Raw genomic sequence first — 19,490 nt, forward strand, 5'->3', positions numbered from 1 at the left:
TGAATAGCCCATACATTCCACCACAGAAAGAATACCAAGAGTATTTAGTGACATCTGGTGGCTAACCTGTGGCCAACACTCACATGAGAAGGTCATTCTACCACTTTAATATCATTACCATCTTCCAAATGATTCTACAAACAATTGACCCTCCTAAGGGAAAATATAACAGACGTCCCATTTACCCAGATAAACACAGTTCCTCTAGTATTACACGTGTAGCCTACATGAAACACACAATGGCACACCATGTACATTGTTTTGAAAAAACTAAACTTAACATGATAATTAACTCAGACAATTATTTTAAATAGAAGCTGTCTCTCTAAATTAACAGAGGACAGTTCATTATTGTGTCAACTATAGCCACCTCCTCACCCCCTGACAGCACCCAATACCTGTTGATAATATTAACTTGTATTATAAAGAAAGCTAATTGTGAATTTTACTTAGTTGAACTTAAAAATAAACTCATTTCATAATTAATGTACAAACTTAATGTTATATTGTACATAAAAAGGCTATGTTACCCAGAGGCGACATTGAAACCAGCTGATTTATCTAATGTTAATGTACTCTATGTTTTTATTATTATACAATTATAAATACAAATATTTGTTATGTATACTCTTAATATAGTACAGTGCATGTTTGACTTGTACATTATTTTGTACAAGGCAGAGCTGTATAATAGAATTATATAATATAATACGGCTCTGGTACAAGGATAGAGGATAAAAAGAAAAAAATACACCCCTGATTGCGAGTCAGAGTACACGTCATCAGTGCGCGACGCAGCGTGTAGGACTGTGAAGGACGCCGACAAGAAGCTTGTGATGAAATAAGTCTAATATAAAGGTTGGTTTACTCTCAAACTGTATTATATCGCAAGTGGACATGGGATAAGGGGCACATTTCGGTGTGGTTTAATATAACAGAAATTCAAAGGAAGGTGTATTTATGGAGCTAGGTTAACCTCAGGCTAAGCTAGCGATTGCTAATGTTTATTTGGTAAGGTTACTGCAAAGTAACTGTGACAGTTTATCCACAATTGAGCCATTTAAAATATAGAAGGTAATACTATTTTGGTGACCAGTAACCGTTTGAATCCTCATGGTTTAGTTCAGCATTAATGGGTTGAAAACCGGAGCACTTTGAAGCTAATGTTGCACGCCAGTTAGTGGGACAAACAGATGAACTGAAGCGACAAACTACCAGCTGATAAACCTGCCCTCTGCTCCACAGATCTGTCAGGAGGACGCTGTTATGATGGCGCTGTCGTGTCTAACCCGAGCCCTGCGGTCCCTGACTCTCTCCCAGCCTGCCCTGCTTTCCTCGCAGGTAAACATCCCCTGCCTGTTCTTCATACCAGAGATCTGATCCCCCATCACAACCACCAGACAATCAATATAGCTTTCTACTGTTTACAGGGAGTTGCACAGACAAAGCTGGCACCTCATGTGACTGGTGTAGTCCTAAACCAGTGCAGAGGCTTCCTCACTACAGCCTCTCTGAAGCAGAACAAGACACAATGGAAGCTGAGGGAGAATTATACAATCAAACCTATTGGCATGAAGAAGACCGGAGGCAGAGATTACACAGGTAGAGACTGAGGAGGACAAGGTTAAAGTTGGGAGCAAATGTGCAGTTCTGTATTTGCCCTATATTGTGTTTTCACTGATAGATTACGAGTTGTAAACAGAGATTAAAAACTGTATTTTAGTGTCTAGTCAAGGTCTAAATGGGATAAGTGCAGGAGGGGAAAAATAAACTGCCTTTTTCCTGTTTTTACAAATAGAAGAAAGTCTTACAATTTGGCACTGAGTTTAAATCCATTTTCAAACTTTATCTGCAAGTCTAAGTAGACTAAGTAACGTTTTTGTAAATGTGTAATAGGTTATCTACAGAGCTAAAAATGTATTTGTCCTTAAGGATAAGAAAATATTCCCATTTCCTGAAAAGGGTTCAAATGAACAAAACGAGCTATTTGCAAATGTCACTCTGGGTCTCAAGACATTTTGATGGACAGTATTTTAATTATTGAACGTTTTCGCAAATGCACAACCCAAATGTCTAGTCTAGTAAACAAGTAAGAAATTAGCAGAATAACTGATAATGAATAGTAGTGAAAAAGGGTGTAGTTGCAGGCAGTGCCGCCCCTCCATATACGCAGAACACGTGCAGTGCGTAGGGCCTCTATTATTTAGCGCAATTTCAAAATCTCCTACGTAGGGCCCCAATTTGGCCAAGGGCAGCACTTGTTGCAGGCCTGTTTGAAATGAGCACCAGTTTAACTGTTTTACTTTGAGAAGCCTGATAGTAACATGTTCCTCCTGTTTTATACTTAAGTCATCAATCAGAAGTCATGTTTAACCTGGGGTAGAGGGCGGACATCATTCAGTGATATATTTGCTTTGACAACAGCTGTAGGGCCTGTTCTGACTCGAGCCAGGTGTGAGGAGTTGTTCACCTTTTTTCTTTCTGCGTCACAGGAAAGGTACGAACACATGGCATTGGTGGAGGCCATAAACAGAGGTACCGGATGATAGACTTCCAGCGGCTGCGCTATGAACCAACCAAAGTGGACCAGCCCTTTGACGAGAAGGTGGTTGAAGTGCGGTACGACCCATGCAGGTGAGATCAGCTCTCACCTCACAGGACTTTTGATTCTAAAGACAGAGTTGTATCCTCATGATCTGTTCCTCAGGTCTGCTAACATCGCCATGGTAGCTGGAGGCAGCCGCATGAGATGGATCATCGCCACAGAGAACATGCAGCCTGGAGACGTCATTAAAACGTCTGCAGTTATCGGACGCATGGCAGGTAAAAAGATCGTCTAACCTTGCCTCAAGATCTGTATTTCACACAACATTGTACTAAATATTTTTACTTTGCAGTCTCAGCCAATGAGGGCGATGCGTACCCGCTGGGGGCTCTTCCTGTTGGGTCGCTGGTGAACAACCTGGAGATACAACCAGGGAAAGGATCCGAGTACATTCGTGCAGCAGGTAGTTACTGTTTAGGCTCTTGCTTATGATTATGAACAGTTAAACACTTTTTTTAATTCATTTGTCTTCAAAAATGTCATAAGGTTGTGAAGTTAAGGCCAAACACTCTTCATTCATGGACAATCAAACTCAATTGAACACAACACCACATATTCATGTGATATATCAATAGTGTTTGTACTTTATCGCCATAAAAGATAATTACAAAATAAAATCAAAGAATGATCCATACAGCTTCTAGAGAAAGACAACTTTATAGTAAATAAAAGCTGAAAAATATTGATTTATTGGCTTTAATTTGAGAAATCCCTTTCTAAATACACACTCTACAGACCTAATACAATCATTTCATGGTAATATAAAATATGTGGAGTTGTAAGAATATAAGTGTTTTTGCGGTTTATTGATAGATTGATTAATTTAATGCAATCCGAGTGCCTCGTCGTTTGTAACAAGGTTATAGTTGCTGTCAAATGTGGTGACTCATGATATCTAACCTGGATGTATTTTTGCTTTTCAGGCACAAGTGGCGTTTTGCTCCGTAAAGTGAATGGAACTGCGATTATTCAGCTCCCTTCGAAGCAGCAGGTCCAGGTGAGGTATCCATATTTAAAATAGTTCCCTGTTTTCAAACTATGATCTGCTCTGAATGTTTTCATCTGGACACACACAGGTGTTGGAGACCTGCATGGTCACAGTGGGACGCGTCTCAAACATCGACCACAACAAACGGATCATTGGTAAAGCCGGGCGAAACCGCTGGCTCGGCATCCGTCCCTCGAGCGGTTTGTGGCAGAGGAAGGGGGGCTGGGCGGGACGCAAGATCAAACCCCTGCCTCCCATGAAGGTCTACGTCAACCTGCCCTCCATCTCTGCGAGCTAACACACTGGACATTTGCTGGATTTGAGATGGTTGTCTCTTATATTAAATCAGGTTGTTTGTCGGAAGAGAAAGTATGAATAAAGACAAGCGGTTTGTACAGAAGATTACAAATTTTAATAAACACAACTGCTTGTGGAGCATGGAAAGAAACAAAACAATATAAAAATCCAAAACATATTTACATCTATAGTAAAACATGCAGAGTAATCCATATTTTTTTTAGTGGTAAATTAAAAAATACTGTCATGTCCTTTAAAATAGGGTTTGTGCAAAGACACTGGGTGGCATTTCAAGTAACAGGAGCAATGAGATGGCATTTAAACAAACGCTGATGTTCATTTGTTGCTGCGCTAAAGGATGCTAAGTGATGCCTGCTCATTGATCCAGTCTTTTAAAAACACCCCCATGCTACCTCTAGAATTAGGGCAAAAAGAAGCGAAAACTCGAGGTCAAATACATTGAAATACACTCGTCGTTGTGCCTTTTTAATATTTCAAAGACTAACATGACACACTTCCTCCAACACCTCACAGTCTGTTTCATACTGTTAGGGCCAGTTGGTGTCCCGACTCAAAGAAGATTAGTAAAGCCTTCAGAAAGCAGGAGATAGGGAAACTTGACTGATTAGTCCCAGGCAGACGCGCATGGTGGTAGCTGCTAAATAAGCGTTTCAACATCAAGTGGCAAAGTAACAGACAGCCAGAAAGGGTTATCAAGACCTCGTAGGACGCTTAAACCCATAACAGAAACACAACATCCCTATGAAAAAGGTTCATTTTGAAAACTAAAACTGCCTTCTCTTGACTAAAGGTAGTGGTTTTACAATTCAAATGTAACACTTCACCTCAAAAACAAAGTGTGTCCCAATTTGAGCTAAAATATGTAGAAAACCACATGAAAGTGCATTACAAAGTGAGGGAAATGTATGAGAGTAGTAGTGTACAAGTCAACTTCATAGTTATGAGTTCTGGAAATATATATTTGGCATTTATGTCAAGAGATAAAGGTAAGCTATTTGTGCTTTTCAATTTAGTGGATAGTAGGGGGGAATTCACAATAATACATCTTGTATATATTTATAGACATTACTAAGAAAAGCCAGCCAATCAAAGTCTTCACTTTATAAAAAAAGCAACAACTACCTCATACAGAAGGCCCTTTGTCCAAAGGTTTCCTATTGCAAAAGTTTCACGTAACACTATTCAGGGAGTACCATCGAAACACATAGCACACCAACACAGACACACAGGCAGTGACTCGGACGTCTGGCAAGGCTCCATACACCTTTCATCAGATTGAAAGTAATTCAATACTTGCATTGCGCTCAACACTGCTGTCAAAGCAAGTCACCCTCCTCAGTCATTTTACCCATACCTGTCCAACCTATCAGTATGCTTGAGACGCTATAATAAAGGACACAGCGGTAATTGCTTGGTTAGGATGTGTTGTGTACACGCTTTGCAAATGCTTAATGGGGCTAACTGTGGAGTACTAACTGGTTTATTATCTCAGTAATCTAAATACTGATCTCCACAGGGACCATGAATACATTTAATGTACTATTTTAGTTTCATACTGTGACGTTTGGACTAACCAAGAGCTCTGGTGGTCACACTGTAAAACAAACTCGACTTTGGCACATCACTGCACGTCTGGAGAGATTTGCTAAGTATCCGCAGGTCTGTGAGACGTCCACTCAGGTAAGCCAAAACATCAAGTTGAACACAAAGGGGGAACGGAAAAACAATACAACAGTTCACACAGTCACAACTAAATTTGGCATTCAGCTGTTGATAGTTAAAATATGTACTGCTGCGTCATGTGACCCTGCTTCTAAGTGGGTGTGACAGTCTGGATGTTAGTGTTTGCTTACACATTCTTACAAATGCTCTATAGCTACATTCATTATAGCTACCTTCAAAAAATTCCTTGTTTTTTTTGTTTGTTTTAGGTACAGTGTGCCCTAAGAGCAACGAGGCAAAACAGATCTTTCTGTTCCTTTCTATAAAAGTAGTGAGAAAGTAAAGGGACGAGTAAGAAAACGGAGTTTCGAAGAGAAGGATTCCATCTAGATTCACAGCAATATTCCAACTTTCAACAACAAACACGGCCTCAAACGATCTCACGCACGCCACGTCACCGCCACACTCTTCCATTGCGTATAGAGTAACAATAAATGTAGGATTTCACAGAAATAATAAAATGTTAACAAAAACAAAGTGCAAACACAGCTGCCATTATCGAAATGTGGCAAATTGTCATAAAACCTCAAAATACCTCCGAGGCGGTAGCACAAATCTTACAAAATAGTACTTGTTCTTTTCGTAGTGTGTAAAAAACAGCAACAACACCCAAACAACGTCAACATCAAAAACATCCAATTGACAACATGAAGGTTGTGTATTAAACACGTGGTTGTGAGACAGTAAGATTTCCACAGGAAAACTATTACTGCCGGCCCGTCGGCCTTTCCTCTGATTCTCTGCATCCTCTCAGGGAGACAAGTGCAGCGGAGAGTCTGGTGGAGTGGGGGGGCGGCCGGGGTCACACAGGCTTAGTGTACCCGAAGATCCCCACCGGGAAGTGCTTTACGTGAGTTGGCCACTGGGCAGCGAGCTGGAAAAACTTCACGTCGTTCCACTCCACTCCATCGATAGTGACTGAGGACGAGAAGCAAGGATTAATGCACAAAGACGATAACACGTTCAATATTTCAGGATGGACGCTCTGGAATTTGAATGTCAAAGAGCAGATGAGTCTGTACGGGTCTTAAGAATTTCTTCTGTTGAGGTTTTCAAGTGGACTGATTTTTTGACGTCAGACATTTTTTAAATCCTCAATTTGAATACACTGATTAATGGGATCAATTGAGTTCTATTCTTCTTAATTAATATACCTAATTAGTCCCATTAACATAGATACATTTATGACATGTTGAAATAGCACAGAATGAAACGCAGATACATATTGTTTGTAACAACTTAAGTAATTTACTATCATAGCGTTAGAGCAGAGAATGCTGTTTTTGAAAAAATATGGATTAAAGCAGAATACTTAAATATACAAGATATGTTTTTATTTTTTATGATAAAAATATACCTTTTATTGAATGAAATGTGACCAATTCTTGGACACAACCCTCCACAGCCACCTCGAATGTAATCTTACAAAAAGGCTAACTCTAATAATATAAGTGTATCCTAATCTTTATCAGCAACCGTGCAGAAATACCAGGCTTAAACTAATGAAATAAACTTTAAACAATTTGATACAGCTCTAAACACGTTGTTTACGCAACCTTTAATAAATAAATGCTATTGAAAGTCCCCCCTTCTCCAGCAGAGGGCGCTGCAGCCTCAGCTGTGTGAACAGAGCAGTCTTACCTCTCAGCATGGTGTGCTGGTGCTTGGCTGTGCAGATCAGTCTGCTGATGCCGTCTATCACCTGGCTCTTAGAGTCCAGATCCTTCTCCTTGGGCTTCTTGCTGAGAAATATCACTGGAGAGAAACAATGAAGCCATAAAAACACATTTTCTTTAGCTTATTGTGTTATTTGTGTACTGTTTTACACAGTTTTACGAATAGAAAATGTGTTTGCAGGTCTCAGGGAGTACTAATGCACATGTTTTTTCTCTTTATTTTTATGACTTTAATCTTTTTGATTCCAATTTATGTCTAGGAACATTACCAGCTCCCCTGGCTCCGTAACCCTTACTAATGTTTTCATTAACATTGATTTATAAGCGTGTTTCCCAAGGCGTACCTTTCTTGTTCTTCTCCTTGGTGACTACAGTCATGGCCATGCTGGGTGGGGGGGTGAGTTCCCCCCCGCAGGGCAGGCGGCTGACTTGCAGAGAGCGGAAGTTACTCTTCAGTGTGTTCTTCAGTCCAACATCCCTCTTCTCCCCCTCCTTCTTCTTCTCTGGGCCCTGCCACGTCCAGTAGTCCACCTGCAGCCCCATCACCTCACTGCCAAAGCACGGAGAGCTGCAGCAGGGACAGGCGGGTCAGAGCCACTACCACTGAGAAACCATAATGTGTGTGTGTGTGTGTGTGTCTTTCATACCCAGCTCCAGAGAGTGCGGTGGACACAGAGGGAGACTGAGGGGGGGTGCCGCCGATTTCCTTCCCATACGGACCGGCCGATGGGGGCGTTGGGGAGCCCAGGATGCTCGTGTTGACCCCCATCGCATCATCTGAATCCACTGCACATTGGCCGGGAAAAAGTCTCTTACATAAAGCTTTAAAGTAACACTTTAAAAGTCCCCTATTATGAATGAAACATCCACTTTTTCATGTCTTGTATACATAAACACGTGTCCCCTCTGTGTTAAGAGATCTGAAAGTTTCAGTGCAAAAGATTCTCTCACTTTTGGTCCTGATCCATTTATATAAAAATCCTTTCTGAAAATGGGCTGATCAGATTTTGGCCCTTTTGTGATGGGTTGTATAACCATAAGCCAACCAGGGTAACCCCGCCCACCTTATCACCTGACTCTCCTCCTAGAGCAACATTGTGTTCTTTTTAACCAGATATCTTGCAGAGGGGCGTGGCCAAGAGCAGCTCATTAGCATTTAAAGCTACAGAACCAGAATCAGCACTTTTGAAACAGGGCTGAAACAGAGGGGTTTATGGGATGCTACAATCCATGATCTGTTTGGTATTTCGAGCCATACACTTTTATTTATCTGAGACCTATATTATATGGTTGGAAAATAGTATAATAGGGGACCTTGAACACTTTTTATTGAATACCACAATATATAGGCCAAATGTCCTGACAAAATAAACCCTAACCTGACAAAATACTACCACACCTTTAAAAAGAAAAACTTCCTTACCTGAAGTTGAGAGGCTCTGCTCCACAATCCCAACTTTCACAACCTGCACAAAAAGTAAACCTTCAGTGTGAAACTAATTAATGTGAAAAGTCTGCTTTATTAAATATTTCATCATAACTCAAGCCTGAAAGAAATATTTGATAGAAACCTATCATTTCTTTCATCAAGACATAATTATTCTACTTGACAGTCATCTGAGGGTGTTCCTTTGTTGCCCCGTGTAGAAAAAGTCATTTGACAGAACCGTTCATTATCGAGCGATGGTGGCATGGATCCATTAGCACATTTTGATTATATTCTTTTATGCGGGGCAACATTCAGTGCCTTCTTGGTTTTTATCTTATTATGTTGTAGAATATGTGATTTCTTAGAAAGATATCCATCCGACATTTATTTGTAATTTAGTGGATAAGTTGCCAAGTTAATTTATTTCCCAATTATCTAAGAGCTGAAATGATTGTACAGAGCTATCATTGGTATTACATAGGTGATGAGTATTGTATTACTATATTTTCCGTTTTAAGTATTGCTAAAAATATTAATTATGGTTCCATGTAGAGAAAGTACCTTTACAATAGAGTAATAAGGATCTAAATAACACAAAACATTATTCCAGCACCTCAGAATAGGAAAATAAAAAGATCTTACCCCAATAAATGGCACAAACTTCTGACAGGAGTCCTCATCAGGGCTGTAAACAGGAAGAGGGGTAAGAGGCTGTGAGTATGACCTTAGGTAGATTTTTTTTAACACTTCAGAGGTCACATGAACACTCAATGGTCCTGGAGGGAGGATGGCTGTTGCATGACCTGCATCATGTCCCATCGCAGAAGAAATGGCACATTGGGTGGAATGGGGTCATTTTGGGGGTCATGTTACAATGAGATGAATGGGGGGGACGCTCCTTACAACCGAAAGAAGATGAGATCATACTTATCAGCCGGGACTAGGAGCTAATTCTATACATGGGACCTTAAGTGATAGTTTGGGTCCAGCCGGGGTAACCTTGGTAACACTACTCTGAAGTGCTGAGTTTCTAGTTTAATACATGCCTTAAAAAAAGATAGAAAAAAAAAAGTCCTTGTCATTAAAGTTACAAGTTATATTTCAACCCCAAAATGATCCAGTTTATCAATGACTCACCCCTTTTACTTTGAATTAAAAGACAAATATAATCATAAAATCAAACCATAATAAGTCTAATTTATCCAGTATGCTCACTACTTCCTGAACACACGCATTTTCACTTTCAACAAGCAAGCAAAAAAGCATGTTCACATCGATGAGTGAGGAATTGATAAACAAATGACCCTTTTGGGGGTGAAGTAAACACACACACACACACACACACACACACACACACACACACACACACACACACACACACACACACACACACACACACACACACACACACACACACACACACACACACACACACACACACACACACACACACACACACACACACACACACACACACACACACACAATTTCCAAAAACTAGCCCGCAGAATAGATTCCACCCACAGCAAATAACGGAAGCGCGAGGAACGCTGCTGGCTCCCGCTCCAGTGCATATAAAGGAACGCAGCCCCCAGCTATCTGACCACCGTGGCCGGTGCTCTATTATGCCATATTTTTTACATTATTTTGTAGATTGTGTAAGAATTGGGTAACATCACAACCTGTACCATTGTTCACAAAATTAACATTTTATATGGGGTCAAACAATATATAAGACTTGACTTTGTGAATGGAGATTTTCTTCACTTCGATTAATATAAAGACATATGTGGGTTTTGATGCGGTTAAGAATTAAACGGAATATCACATTAATATGGCAAATGACATTATTACTTTAGTTAAATGAATCATCCCAAAATATTCCATATAATATAATCCACTGATAAGGGTAAACCAATACACCACCTGAGATTCTGGAAGCCCACTTTTAAGTCAATATAACATCTTTAACAAACAATCTGCTGGGTTCATTCAAAATGGCTTCTTCATTCTTGTTGGATGTATGACACAGAAAAAGTGCATTCCAATATGTTGGGGTTGTTATTAAAGGTTGTTAGGCAAATCTTCACAGCAACAACACACAGAGGACAGTAAGAGTCAAGCGCCACACCAAACCAAAGACAGAGGTCAGGACGGAGTGCAGAGAAGTGAGTATCGAGCGTGAAGAGGGGAAATGTTAAAGACACAGCAAGGGGCTCAAGCCAAATGGAGGGAGAGAAAATAAGGAGGTTCAAAAAACAAAAACAAGAGAGAAATTAGATACCTGATGTAAAAATCAAAATACAAACTTCTTTTCCTTGAATGCAAATCAAAAGGGGGAGAGGGGGGAGAAGGAATGTGTTAAAACTGCGTGTTGTGTTGAGTACCTTCTGACCAATAGGAAGCCGTTCTTAGAGAGAGGGCAAGGGTTGGTCAAACGTCAGAAAGAAAAGCAACAAACGCAGACAGAAATGCAACAAGTGTCTGCTGAGTGTGTCTGTGTTTGAGAGATGTTGGATAAGGCCTGTGCAGCTGTCACATGCACTAACCAGCCATGAACCTATTATTAAGCAGTGGTTCTGGGAAAGGAATCCTTTAATCATGGTTAACTAAAGATAATTATCATCCAATACCGCAGCAACTCGTGGTGTTTAATATGTACAGCATGTCTGTGTACAATTGAAGGGGGCCATAATTAAGTTGTTACTGTAAATGCAAATGTGAAAAATTAAGATGATGGAATTCCTTTATACCTCCAGCAATTATTATATTTTGTATATTTTAGCCAGTTGTTTATAATAACTTTGAGGGTTTTAGTTAATTATTTAATGGAGTGATCTTCAACATTGTTCATTAATGATTGTGTTGATGATCTCCAAATGTATTTAGAAAACTAAACACTATTCAAGTAGTATGTAAAATAAAAAAATCTTCCCCACATTATAAAAACATAATGGTTAAAATTAAACATTTTCCAATACTTTGACCCCAGAGATGTAGAGCAGGGGTCAGCAACCTTTACCATCAAAAGAGCAAATCAGATGGAACCCCAAAACATATTTGATGGCACAGCTTATTATATATAGTTATACTATATCTGCAAAGACTATAGTTCATGGCATTTATAAAATTAAACAACAAAATAAACTGTTGAGATGTTTTGGTATTTTTAACTGTTAAGAAAAGGAAATCACAAAACTCTTATCAAGAGGCAAAAAACATACATTGGCATGTGCAGGCCCTTGTTTAATTAATTAAACAAAACTTTTACATGCCTATTTGAGTCCTCTAAATATTTGATGAACATTTATAAAATAAGAACTAGACAACTTTGAAATAGTTTTAGCTGTTGCCTAATGGCTTAAAAACATTAAAGGATAGGCCAGTTTGTATTTAAAATCTGTTTCCAAGAAGTGTTTCCTCTGAAAGATTGCAAAAAAGTGTATGAAATAAAATAACATATTTCTAGCAGAGAAATCTGCAGATGGGCAGACGATCCGCACGTGGCTCTAGAGCAGCGGGTTGCCTGCCCCTGCTCTACAGTGACATCATCACACAGCACAGCACGGTGTGTGTTTAGTGTATGTGCTTGTTTGCATGCATTTGCATTTAAACATCTTCCTCATGCAGCTTTTCTGATTATAGTAGCTACATTTGTTCTAGGCCTCACTTTTAATGAGAATAAAAACATTCTGGGCATTTATATCAGTGCTCTAGATTAGAAATCATGCTTTAAAAGAGCACAAATGCATGCATGCATACACAGACAAACATTACATGAGTTTATACAATAACCACATTACCTCTTCTGTTTGTAGGTGAGCATTGCCTCTGAGATGGGGAACTGGTGAGACACGTTGGCGCCGACCAGATACTGAACGACTCGTCCTGCTACATCGATGTTGTCTGCAGGAAGGGGGGGGAAGAGTGTTAACAACCTCTGCTGTCTCCTGTCTGACTAACAAGCTGCAAGACAATTGATGCACATGCTAATTCTCACATACAGCAGTTGCTAGAAGAATACGCATTAATCATTTTCATTCCACTGATTTAAGGAGGAGGGGGAGTGTAAAATGCCATTAAAAACGTGGGTGAAGTCAGCCATAAGACACACAAGATGAATTGTGTGTCTAACAGAAAGCCTCTGGGCCACATGTATGTCTGCCAAAGTGATATGTGGAAATGCACTCAGAGCCATCCATGAAGGACCCAGTACTTTAACATACTTTTTATTTTCTTGGAACAACTTTTAAGATGATACAACATTATGTGTGGAACTGCCACTATTGCACCTACTGTGTGCAAATAGGTGAGGATGATTGAGGCTTATCTAGAAGGTCTGGGCAAGAAGAGTGAACATTGACTAAAAATAATTAGAATACAAGCTGAGAGGAGTTACTGGTTATGAAACAGTCTCAGTTTAAAACGGATGCCTCTGTATGAACTAAATAAGCAAATCAGCAGCGACTAGATTGGTTATTTCTAAAAAAAAATCTTAAAGCCTTTCATTGTGTCCAGTTGAGGAAATCGGACGAAATGATTTATGGCTTGCAGACTGGAAGAATTTACCTCAGCATGTTTATAGGCAAAGTGCTGAAGTGAGTAGCATGTTAAAAGTTAAACAGTTCAAAGGAAGCAGAAGGGCATTTTTCTTTAGAGGCTTTCTTTTGGCTTTTTGAATCTATACTTTGTGGTTATGTAAAAGACAAAAGAAAAAGTATAGGGACTGTGTGACTGGATTGGGTAAAAAAAACAGCCCAAAATCTTAAGACTGCAACTTTGACAGTCTTTGGGGTGAGTATCTGAGTCAGAGTTCTGACAGCCTGCTGGGCTCCTTTAGCAGACAGTTTACAGGGAGGAGGAGCCGTGCCCTAATCGAGGACCGTTCGCTACACTGAAGCAAGCTGTAGCTGTCTCTAGCAATTGGAGGAAAACCTCTTCTTCCCATCCATCAGTCCCTGACCCATCCTCTGACCCCATTTCATTCCCTTTCAAGTTGGCTGAACATTAGACACGCAGCTTTTCTTTGTAGCCCCATCAGAGCCGTGCATCCTACCTGAGGCGGGTCGCTCCGTCCTGCAGAACAGCTCCCTCCACGCAGTGTCCATAAAGATGCTGTTGAACCGGCTGTCAAAGGAGGCCACATACTTTGCCAGGGGATGGGAACCTGTGCAGAGAAAAAGCAATGAATGAGTACACATAGGGTATTTTCATGCGTCTCTTTCAAAGTCTTTCTAGTGCAGCAGCTTTTAGTGATTGTAGTAAATAATCTCAACTTTTCATAAAGGGCTTGTGACGTCACTGTAGAAAATGGAGCAAATGCTTTTTTTGCCAAGTTTGTTATCCTTATCTCAATTTGTTTTGTTGTATCATAACAAAGGCTGTGAAGCCCATTTGTGGAAAAACCTGGGCAGTGTTGTGTTTTTTATTGTACTCCTAGCTCTACGGCCGTTAGAAGACCAACTCAGTCATACAATTTAAAAGGCAGGCATCTTCCGTTGGTTTCTCATGGGGAAAAAACAATGTCAAACAAACACAAAGTAGCACTCATTAGATATTATTATATGGCTTAGTTGAATGCTTGATTCTGATTGGTTAATTTGGACCTTTCAGAGGTTGTTAATACTCTATAACCAGGGGTGCACATAAGTGGTACGCAGGTACGCATGCGGAGCAACAATCTGAAATGCGTACCGTCTCTTGTGTCACAAAGCGCATTTGCGTACCGGCGTACTTGTGAAGCTTTTCCAGAAGGCGGTTAGATCACCAGACGACAGAGTCGGTCTCCGTGTGCACAGACAGGGCTGCTGTTAACGTCGGTCTGTACAGCAGCACTGCGCTAAAACAGCCGATCACAACGTTCACATGCTCTGTGTTCACAAAGCTCTGCACCCACCCCCCCCCCCCCCCCCCCCGGCTGACATTCACGATACAGAGGGCTTCATACTCCACTAGCACCCCCCAGCTGACATTCAAGATACCGAGGGCTTCATACTCCACTAGCACCCCCCAGCTGACATTCGCGATACAGAGGGCTTCATACTCCACTAGCACCCCCCAGCTGACATTCAAGATACCGAGGGCTTCATACTCCACTAGCACCCCCCAGCTGACATTCGCGATACAGAGGGCTTCATACTCCACTAGCACCCCCCAGCTGACATTCAAGATACCGAGAGCTTCATACTCCACTAGCACCCCCCCGTTGACATTCGCGATACAGAGGGCTTCATGGGAACTTTGAGGGGAGCCAGAAGTTGGAGTACCAAAAACTGACTCCAGGTACTCATCTGAGTACCTCACTGAGAAAGTTGTGTGCACCCCTGTCTATAACACATCGCTGCTAAGAAAAATAATGACCATTGCTGAGGAGCATCAATGAGAGAAGAACATAGGTTATAAGAGAGTGGGACATTAGAGAAATCAGCAGAAGAACGCAGACAGGAAGTCAACACTAAAAGGAACACGGTTTGGGCCGCTCTGGTTTTGTTTAAGGACTTGTTAGCGAAAAAGAAACTAAACAGACAAGCACAGTTAAATTAAACCCCGACCAGTGTAGGGATGCCAGTGATTATTCGATTATTTGAATATTCGTTACAGTCTCCATAATCGAATATTATTTTGAAAAATCGATTGTATTTATATATTTTTTTATTATTATTTATGTTTATTTTTTTTTTTCTGGCTTAGTTTCAACCAAAATATAGACTAACGCTAATAATAGTATTAATAATTGTAAATGGCCATTGGTCACCACCAGTTTGTTTTACTGTAAACTTGGAGGAAGCCTGCGTGCAGAGCAGACTGCTGCTGCAGCACGCTACACACCGCCCCCGCCCCCCCTCTCCCTCACACGTGCGACTAAAGATGAACAAAGCGACAGGTAAAAAGAGTTCCTCCTCGTGGAACTACTTCGAACTTACAAGTCCAAAGGAAGTTAAATGCAAGCTCTGCGAAAAGACGTTTATCACAGCTCAACCTCAACAATGCGGTCGGTTGGTCGAATAATCGATTATTATTCGCCAGGGCTGCCGCATAATCGATTTTGATCATGGTCAGTTTCTAGCAACCCTAGACCAGTGCTTCCGTTATTTTAAGTTATGTTGTTGCAGTTCAAGCCATTGGTACGCTGTGGAAAGGACCATTATTTTCTTAGCAGAAGCAATACGATAATATTTTTTTATTAATATTGGGAGTCAAGTCATTTGTTTATTTAGTATGTGGCCCTGTAATAAGCGGGATAATGTGCAACGAGGCGGTCATTATTGAAAAAATAACACCCTTCAGCAAAAGCGGGTTGCTAATCTTTCAAACAAAGGTGGTGAGAGTGCCAGAAGAAGACGCTTTGTGGACACAGGGCCTTAGCTGGTGTTTGCACTAATCCTGGAGGACTTACCTATGGGGATGACCAGGAAGCGTATGTAACTGAGCCAGTCGGGTGTCTTGTTGGCCAGCTGCTCCACGAAGAACCTCAGGATGGTGCTGAGGTAACTCTGGTCGCCGGCCACCGCAACCTTCATCGTCGGGGGTGTCTGTGCATTGCAGTTACAGCTGCGAGGGTTGACATAAGGAAAGGAGGGGTGAGCAATTAAGACAGAGATTTGTGTCATGGGGGGAGCGTGAGAGAATTCACGGCTGTCTGAAGACTTACAGGACTGTCTCAGAAAATTAGAATATTGTGATAAAGTTCTTTATTTTCTGTAATGCAATTAAAAAAACAAAAATGTCATACATTCTGGATTCATTACAAATCAACTGAAATATTGCAAGCCTTTTATTATTTTAATATTGCTGATTATGGCATACAGCTTAAGAAAACTCAAATATCCTATCTCTAAATATTAGAATATCATGAAAAAGTATACTAGTAGGGTGTTCAACCAATCACTTGAATCGTCTAATTAACTCGAAACACCTGCAAGGGTTTCCTGAGCCTTGAAAAACACTCAGCTTGGTTCAGTAAACTAAATCACAAGTATGGGGAAGACTGCTGATCTGACTGCTGTCCAGAGGACCGTCATTGACACCCTCCATCAGGAGGGTAAGACACAAAAAGAAATGTCTCAAAGAGCAAGCTGTTCACAGAGTGCAGTTTCAAAGCACATCCACAAAAAGTCTGTTGGAAGGGGGAAATGTGGCAGGAAACGCTGCACAACCAAGAGAGATGACCGCAGCCTTAACAGCATTGTGAAGAAGAGTCGCTTCCAGAATTTGGGGGAGCTTCAAAGACAGTGGACTGAAGCTGGAGTCCAGGTATCAAAAGTCACTGTTCACAGACGTGTCCGGGAAATGGGCTACAATAGCCGTATTCCCATGGTCAAGCCACTTCTGAACTCAAGACAACGGAAGAGGCGTCTGACTTGGGCTAAGGAAAAGAAGCACTGGACAGTTGCACAGTGGTCCAAAGTCCTCTTTTCAGACGAAAGCAAGTTTTGTATTTCATTTGGAAGTCAAGGCGCCAGAGTCTGGAGAAAGGCTGGAGAGGAGCAAAATCCAAGTTGCTTGAAATCCAGTGTGAAGTTCCCACAGTCAGCGATGGTTTGGGGAGCCATGTCAGCTGCTGGTGTTGGTCCACTGTGTTTCATCAAGCCCAGAGTAAATGCAGCTGTGTACCAAGAGATTTTAGAGCACTACATGCTTCCGTCTGCTGAAAAGCTCTATGGAGATGAGGAATTCATTTTCCAGCATGATCTGGCACCTGCCCACAGTGCCAAAACCACCAGTAACTGGTGTACTGACCATGGCATTACTGTCCTCGATTGGCCTGCAAATTCCCCTGACCTGAACCCCATAGAGAATATGTGGGGTATTGTGAAGAAGAAGCTGAAAGACACCAGACCCAACAATGCTAATGAGCTAAAGGCCGCTATTGAAGCATCCTGGGCATCCATAACACCTCAGCAATGCCACAGGCTGATTGCCTCCATGCCACGCCGCATTGATGCAGTAATCCGTGCAAAAGGATTCCCAACCAAGTACTGAGTGCATTAATGGACATTTTCAAATGTTTGATTGTGTTTTGCTGTTATAAATCTTTTTTTTTTACTTGGTCTGAGGAACTATTCTAATTTTTTGAGATAGGATTTTTGAGTTTTCTTAAGCTGTATGCCATAATCAGCAATATTACAATAATAAAAGGCTTGCAATATTTCAGTTGATTTGTAATGAATCCAGAATGTATGACATTTTTGTTTTTTTTAAATTGCATTACAGAAAATAAAGAACTTTATCACAATATTCTAATTTTCTGAGACAGTCCTGTATACCTCAAAAGAGGGTATTTTGTTCCCATGTTCAAAACCGGTTAATACCTTAGTATCAAAAGCCAGATTATGTTATGATTTGTAATACCAGACACTTGCAAGAATCTGCAAGTCTTTCTGGAGTTAGACCAAATATTGCAACAGCTTTTAGATCTGGATCGTACAATCCTACGACTCAGTTATGAAGACTAAAAAAAGTGTAAACAATATCTAAGAAATGACTTTGTAGCTGAATGCTTCAGAGTTTGAGACTTCTGAGTAAAATGTCGAAAGATCATACTGTCCAATAGCAAAACAAGACCTAACAATGTGTGGGTTGCAATTGTCCTTTTTCTCAGTGATGATATTCCAGGAGAAACCCAGGAGCCGGCTATATCTGTGACAGCACCGAGCAGTTAACATCAGAGACCTTCCACATGACATGACCCCAGCTGGACTAAACAGGTCAACTGAGGAGCAGGTGTGTAAAGAGTGGAAGTGTAGCTGGATTACAGAGAAACAGGTTTAACAGAATCAGCGGAGCAAACGGAGACAGCCTCAGGTTCCCTCTGACACAACATCCTGAGCAGCTGGCAGCCGAGCAGATGGATCCCAGGAAGAAAGGAGGCAGACTCAGATGGGAAAGAGACGCATCGTGATGGAATGGGTTCACACTAGAGGAATTCAGCAGCGTAAGCGATAAGGCTGTACCGAATAGTTTGGAACTCGGCTTATAACGTTGAAATTAAAATAAACATTTGAATAAAGCCTTAATTAGATTTATATAACCATTGGCAAGCTGCAGGTTACATCCATGTCTGTCCAACACCGCATCGCTTTATCACTTTATCCTATTTAACATGCTATGGCTAAATGTGTTTTGTGAGGTCACAGTGACTTCAACGAAAATGCTTATTCAACGAAAGTGGAGGTTTGGGACAGATTTGAAGAAATTCCCTCATGGCCTGAGACGTGTTTGCAGGAATGGTACGGCCCGACCAACGGACAACTTGAATACTTCAATAAAATAGATAATATTCTGTTTCTGCAAGGGTGATGACATGGATTCTAAGCTTCCTCAAAAAACCTCACTAGCAGCTTTAAAAAGGTAGAAAAACAGACATTCGGCCCTTTGAGCGATAGCATCCTGGAATTCTCTGGCAGCAGGCCAATATAAACACACACTTGGATAACAGGCTGCAGGATCATACTTTCTGGTGGCTATGGTCTTTCAACTAGTGTGTGTGTGTGTGTGTGTGTGTGTGTGTGTGTGTGTGTGTGTGTGTGTGTGTGTGTGTGTGTGTGTGTGTGTGTGTGTGTGTGTGTGTGTGTGTGTGTGTGTGTGTGTGTGTGTGTGTGTGTGTGTGTGTGTGTGTGTGTGTGTGTGTGTGTGAGAGACTCACAATCTCTGGATGCGAGTGACGATGGTGTTGAAGGCAGCCTGAACATCAGCAGCAGAGCAGGTGGACACGATGGGCTGGCCCTGCTCGTGGAGCAGCTCGGACACATA

General features: G+C 41.1%; 2 protein-coding genes across 2 annotated transcripts in view; one reads left to right on the top strand and one right to left on the bottom strand.

Annotated features, from left to right (window-relative positions):
- The first annotated feature begins 748 nt into the window (after positions 1–748).
- Positions 749–3,993, top strand: mrpl2 (mitochondrial ribosomal protein L2). Its single transcript, XM_079686066.1, has 8 exons — positions 749–858; positions 1,246–1,341; positions 1,431–1,602; positions 2,493–2,634; positions 2,708–2,823; positions 2,898–3,008; positions 3,529–3,602; positions 3,682–3,993. Exons 2-8 carry the CDS (start codon positions 1,267–1,269, stop codon positions 3,889–3,891), a joined length of 900 nt encoding a protein of 299 aa, XP_079542192.1. The 5' UTR covers positions 749–858; positions 1,246–1,266; the 3' UTR covers positions 3,892–3,993.
- LOC307042269 (phosphofurin acidic cluster sorting protein 2) overlaps positions 3,983–19,490 on the bottom strand; it is a gene marked incomplete at its 5' end in the record, with an annotated part of 58,445 nt that continues 42,937 nt past the window's right edge. Inside the window, 11 exon segments of the mRNA XM_079686065.1 lie at positions 3,983–6,551; positions 7,275–7,388; positions 7,654–7,877; positions 7,957–8,095; positions 8,733–8,775; positions 9,381–9,423; positions 11,023–11,055; positions 12,542–12,644; positions 13,795–13,905; positions 16,135–16,289; positions 19,384–19,490. Of these exon segments, the coding sequence (XP_079542191.1) occupies positions 6,436–6,551; positions 7,275–7,388; positions 7,654–7,877; positions 7,957–8,095; positions 8,733–8,775; positions 9,381–9,423; positions 11,023–11,055; positions 12,542–12,644; positions 13,795–13,905; positions 16,135–16,289; positions 19,384–19,490 (1,188 nt within the window). The 3' untranslated portion in view covers positions 3,983–6,435.

Source organism: Notothenia rossii (assembly GCF_949606895.1).
Source record: "Notothenia rossii genome assembly, chromosome: 6".
Classification (NCBI taxonomy): Eukaryota; Metazoa; Chordata; class Actinopteri; order Perciformes; family Nototheniidae; genus Notothenia; species Notothenia rossii.

Bases quoted from the DNA above. Each gene is read 5' to 3' on its own strand.
- mrpl2 (XM_079686066.1), top strand. From the start codon at position 1,267: ATGATGGCGCTGTCGTGTCTAACCCGAGCCCTGCGGTCCCTGACTCTC. The intron at 2,824-2,897 runs GTAAAAAGATCG...TTTACTTTGCAG, and splicing joins AGTTATCGGACGCATGGCAG to TCTCAGCCAATGAGGGCGAT. The intron at 3,009-3,528 runs GTAGTTACTGTT...TTTGCTTTTCAG, and splicing joins CGAGTACATTCGTGCAGCAG to GCACAAGTGGCGTTTTGCTC.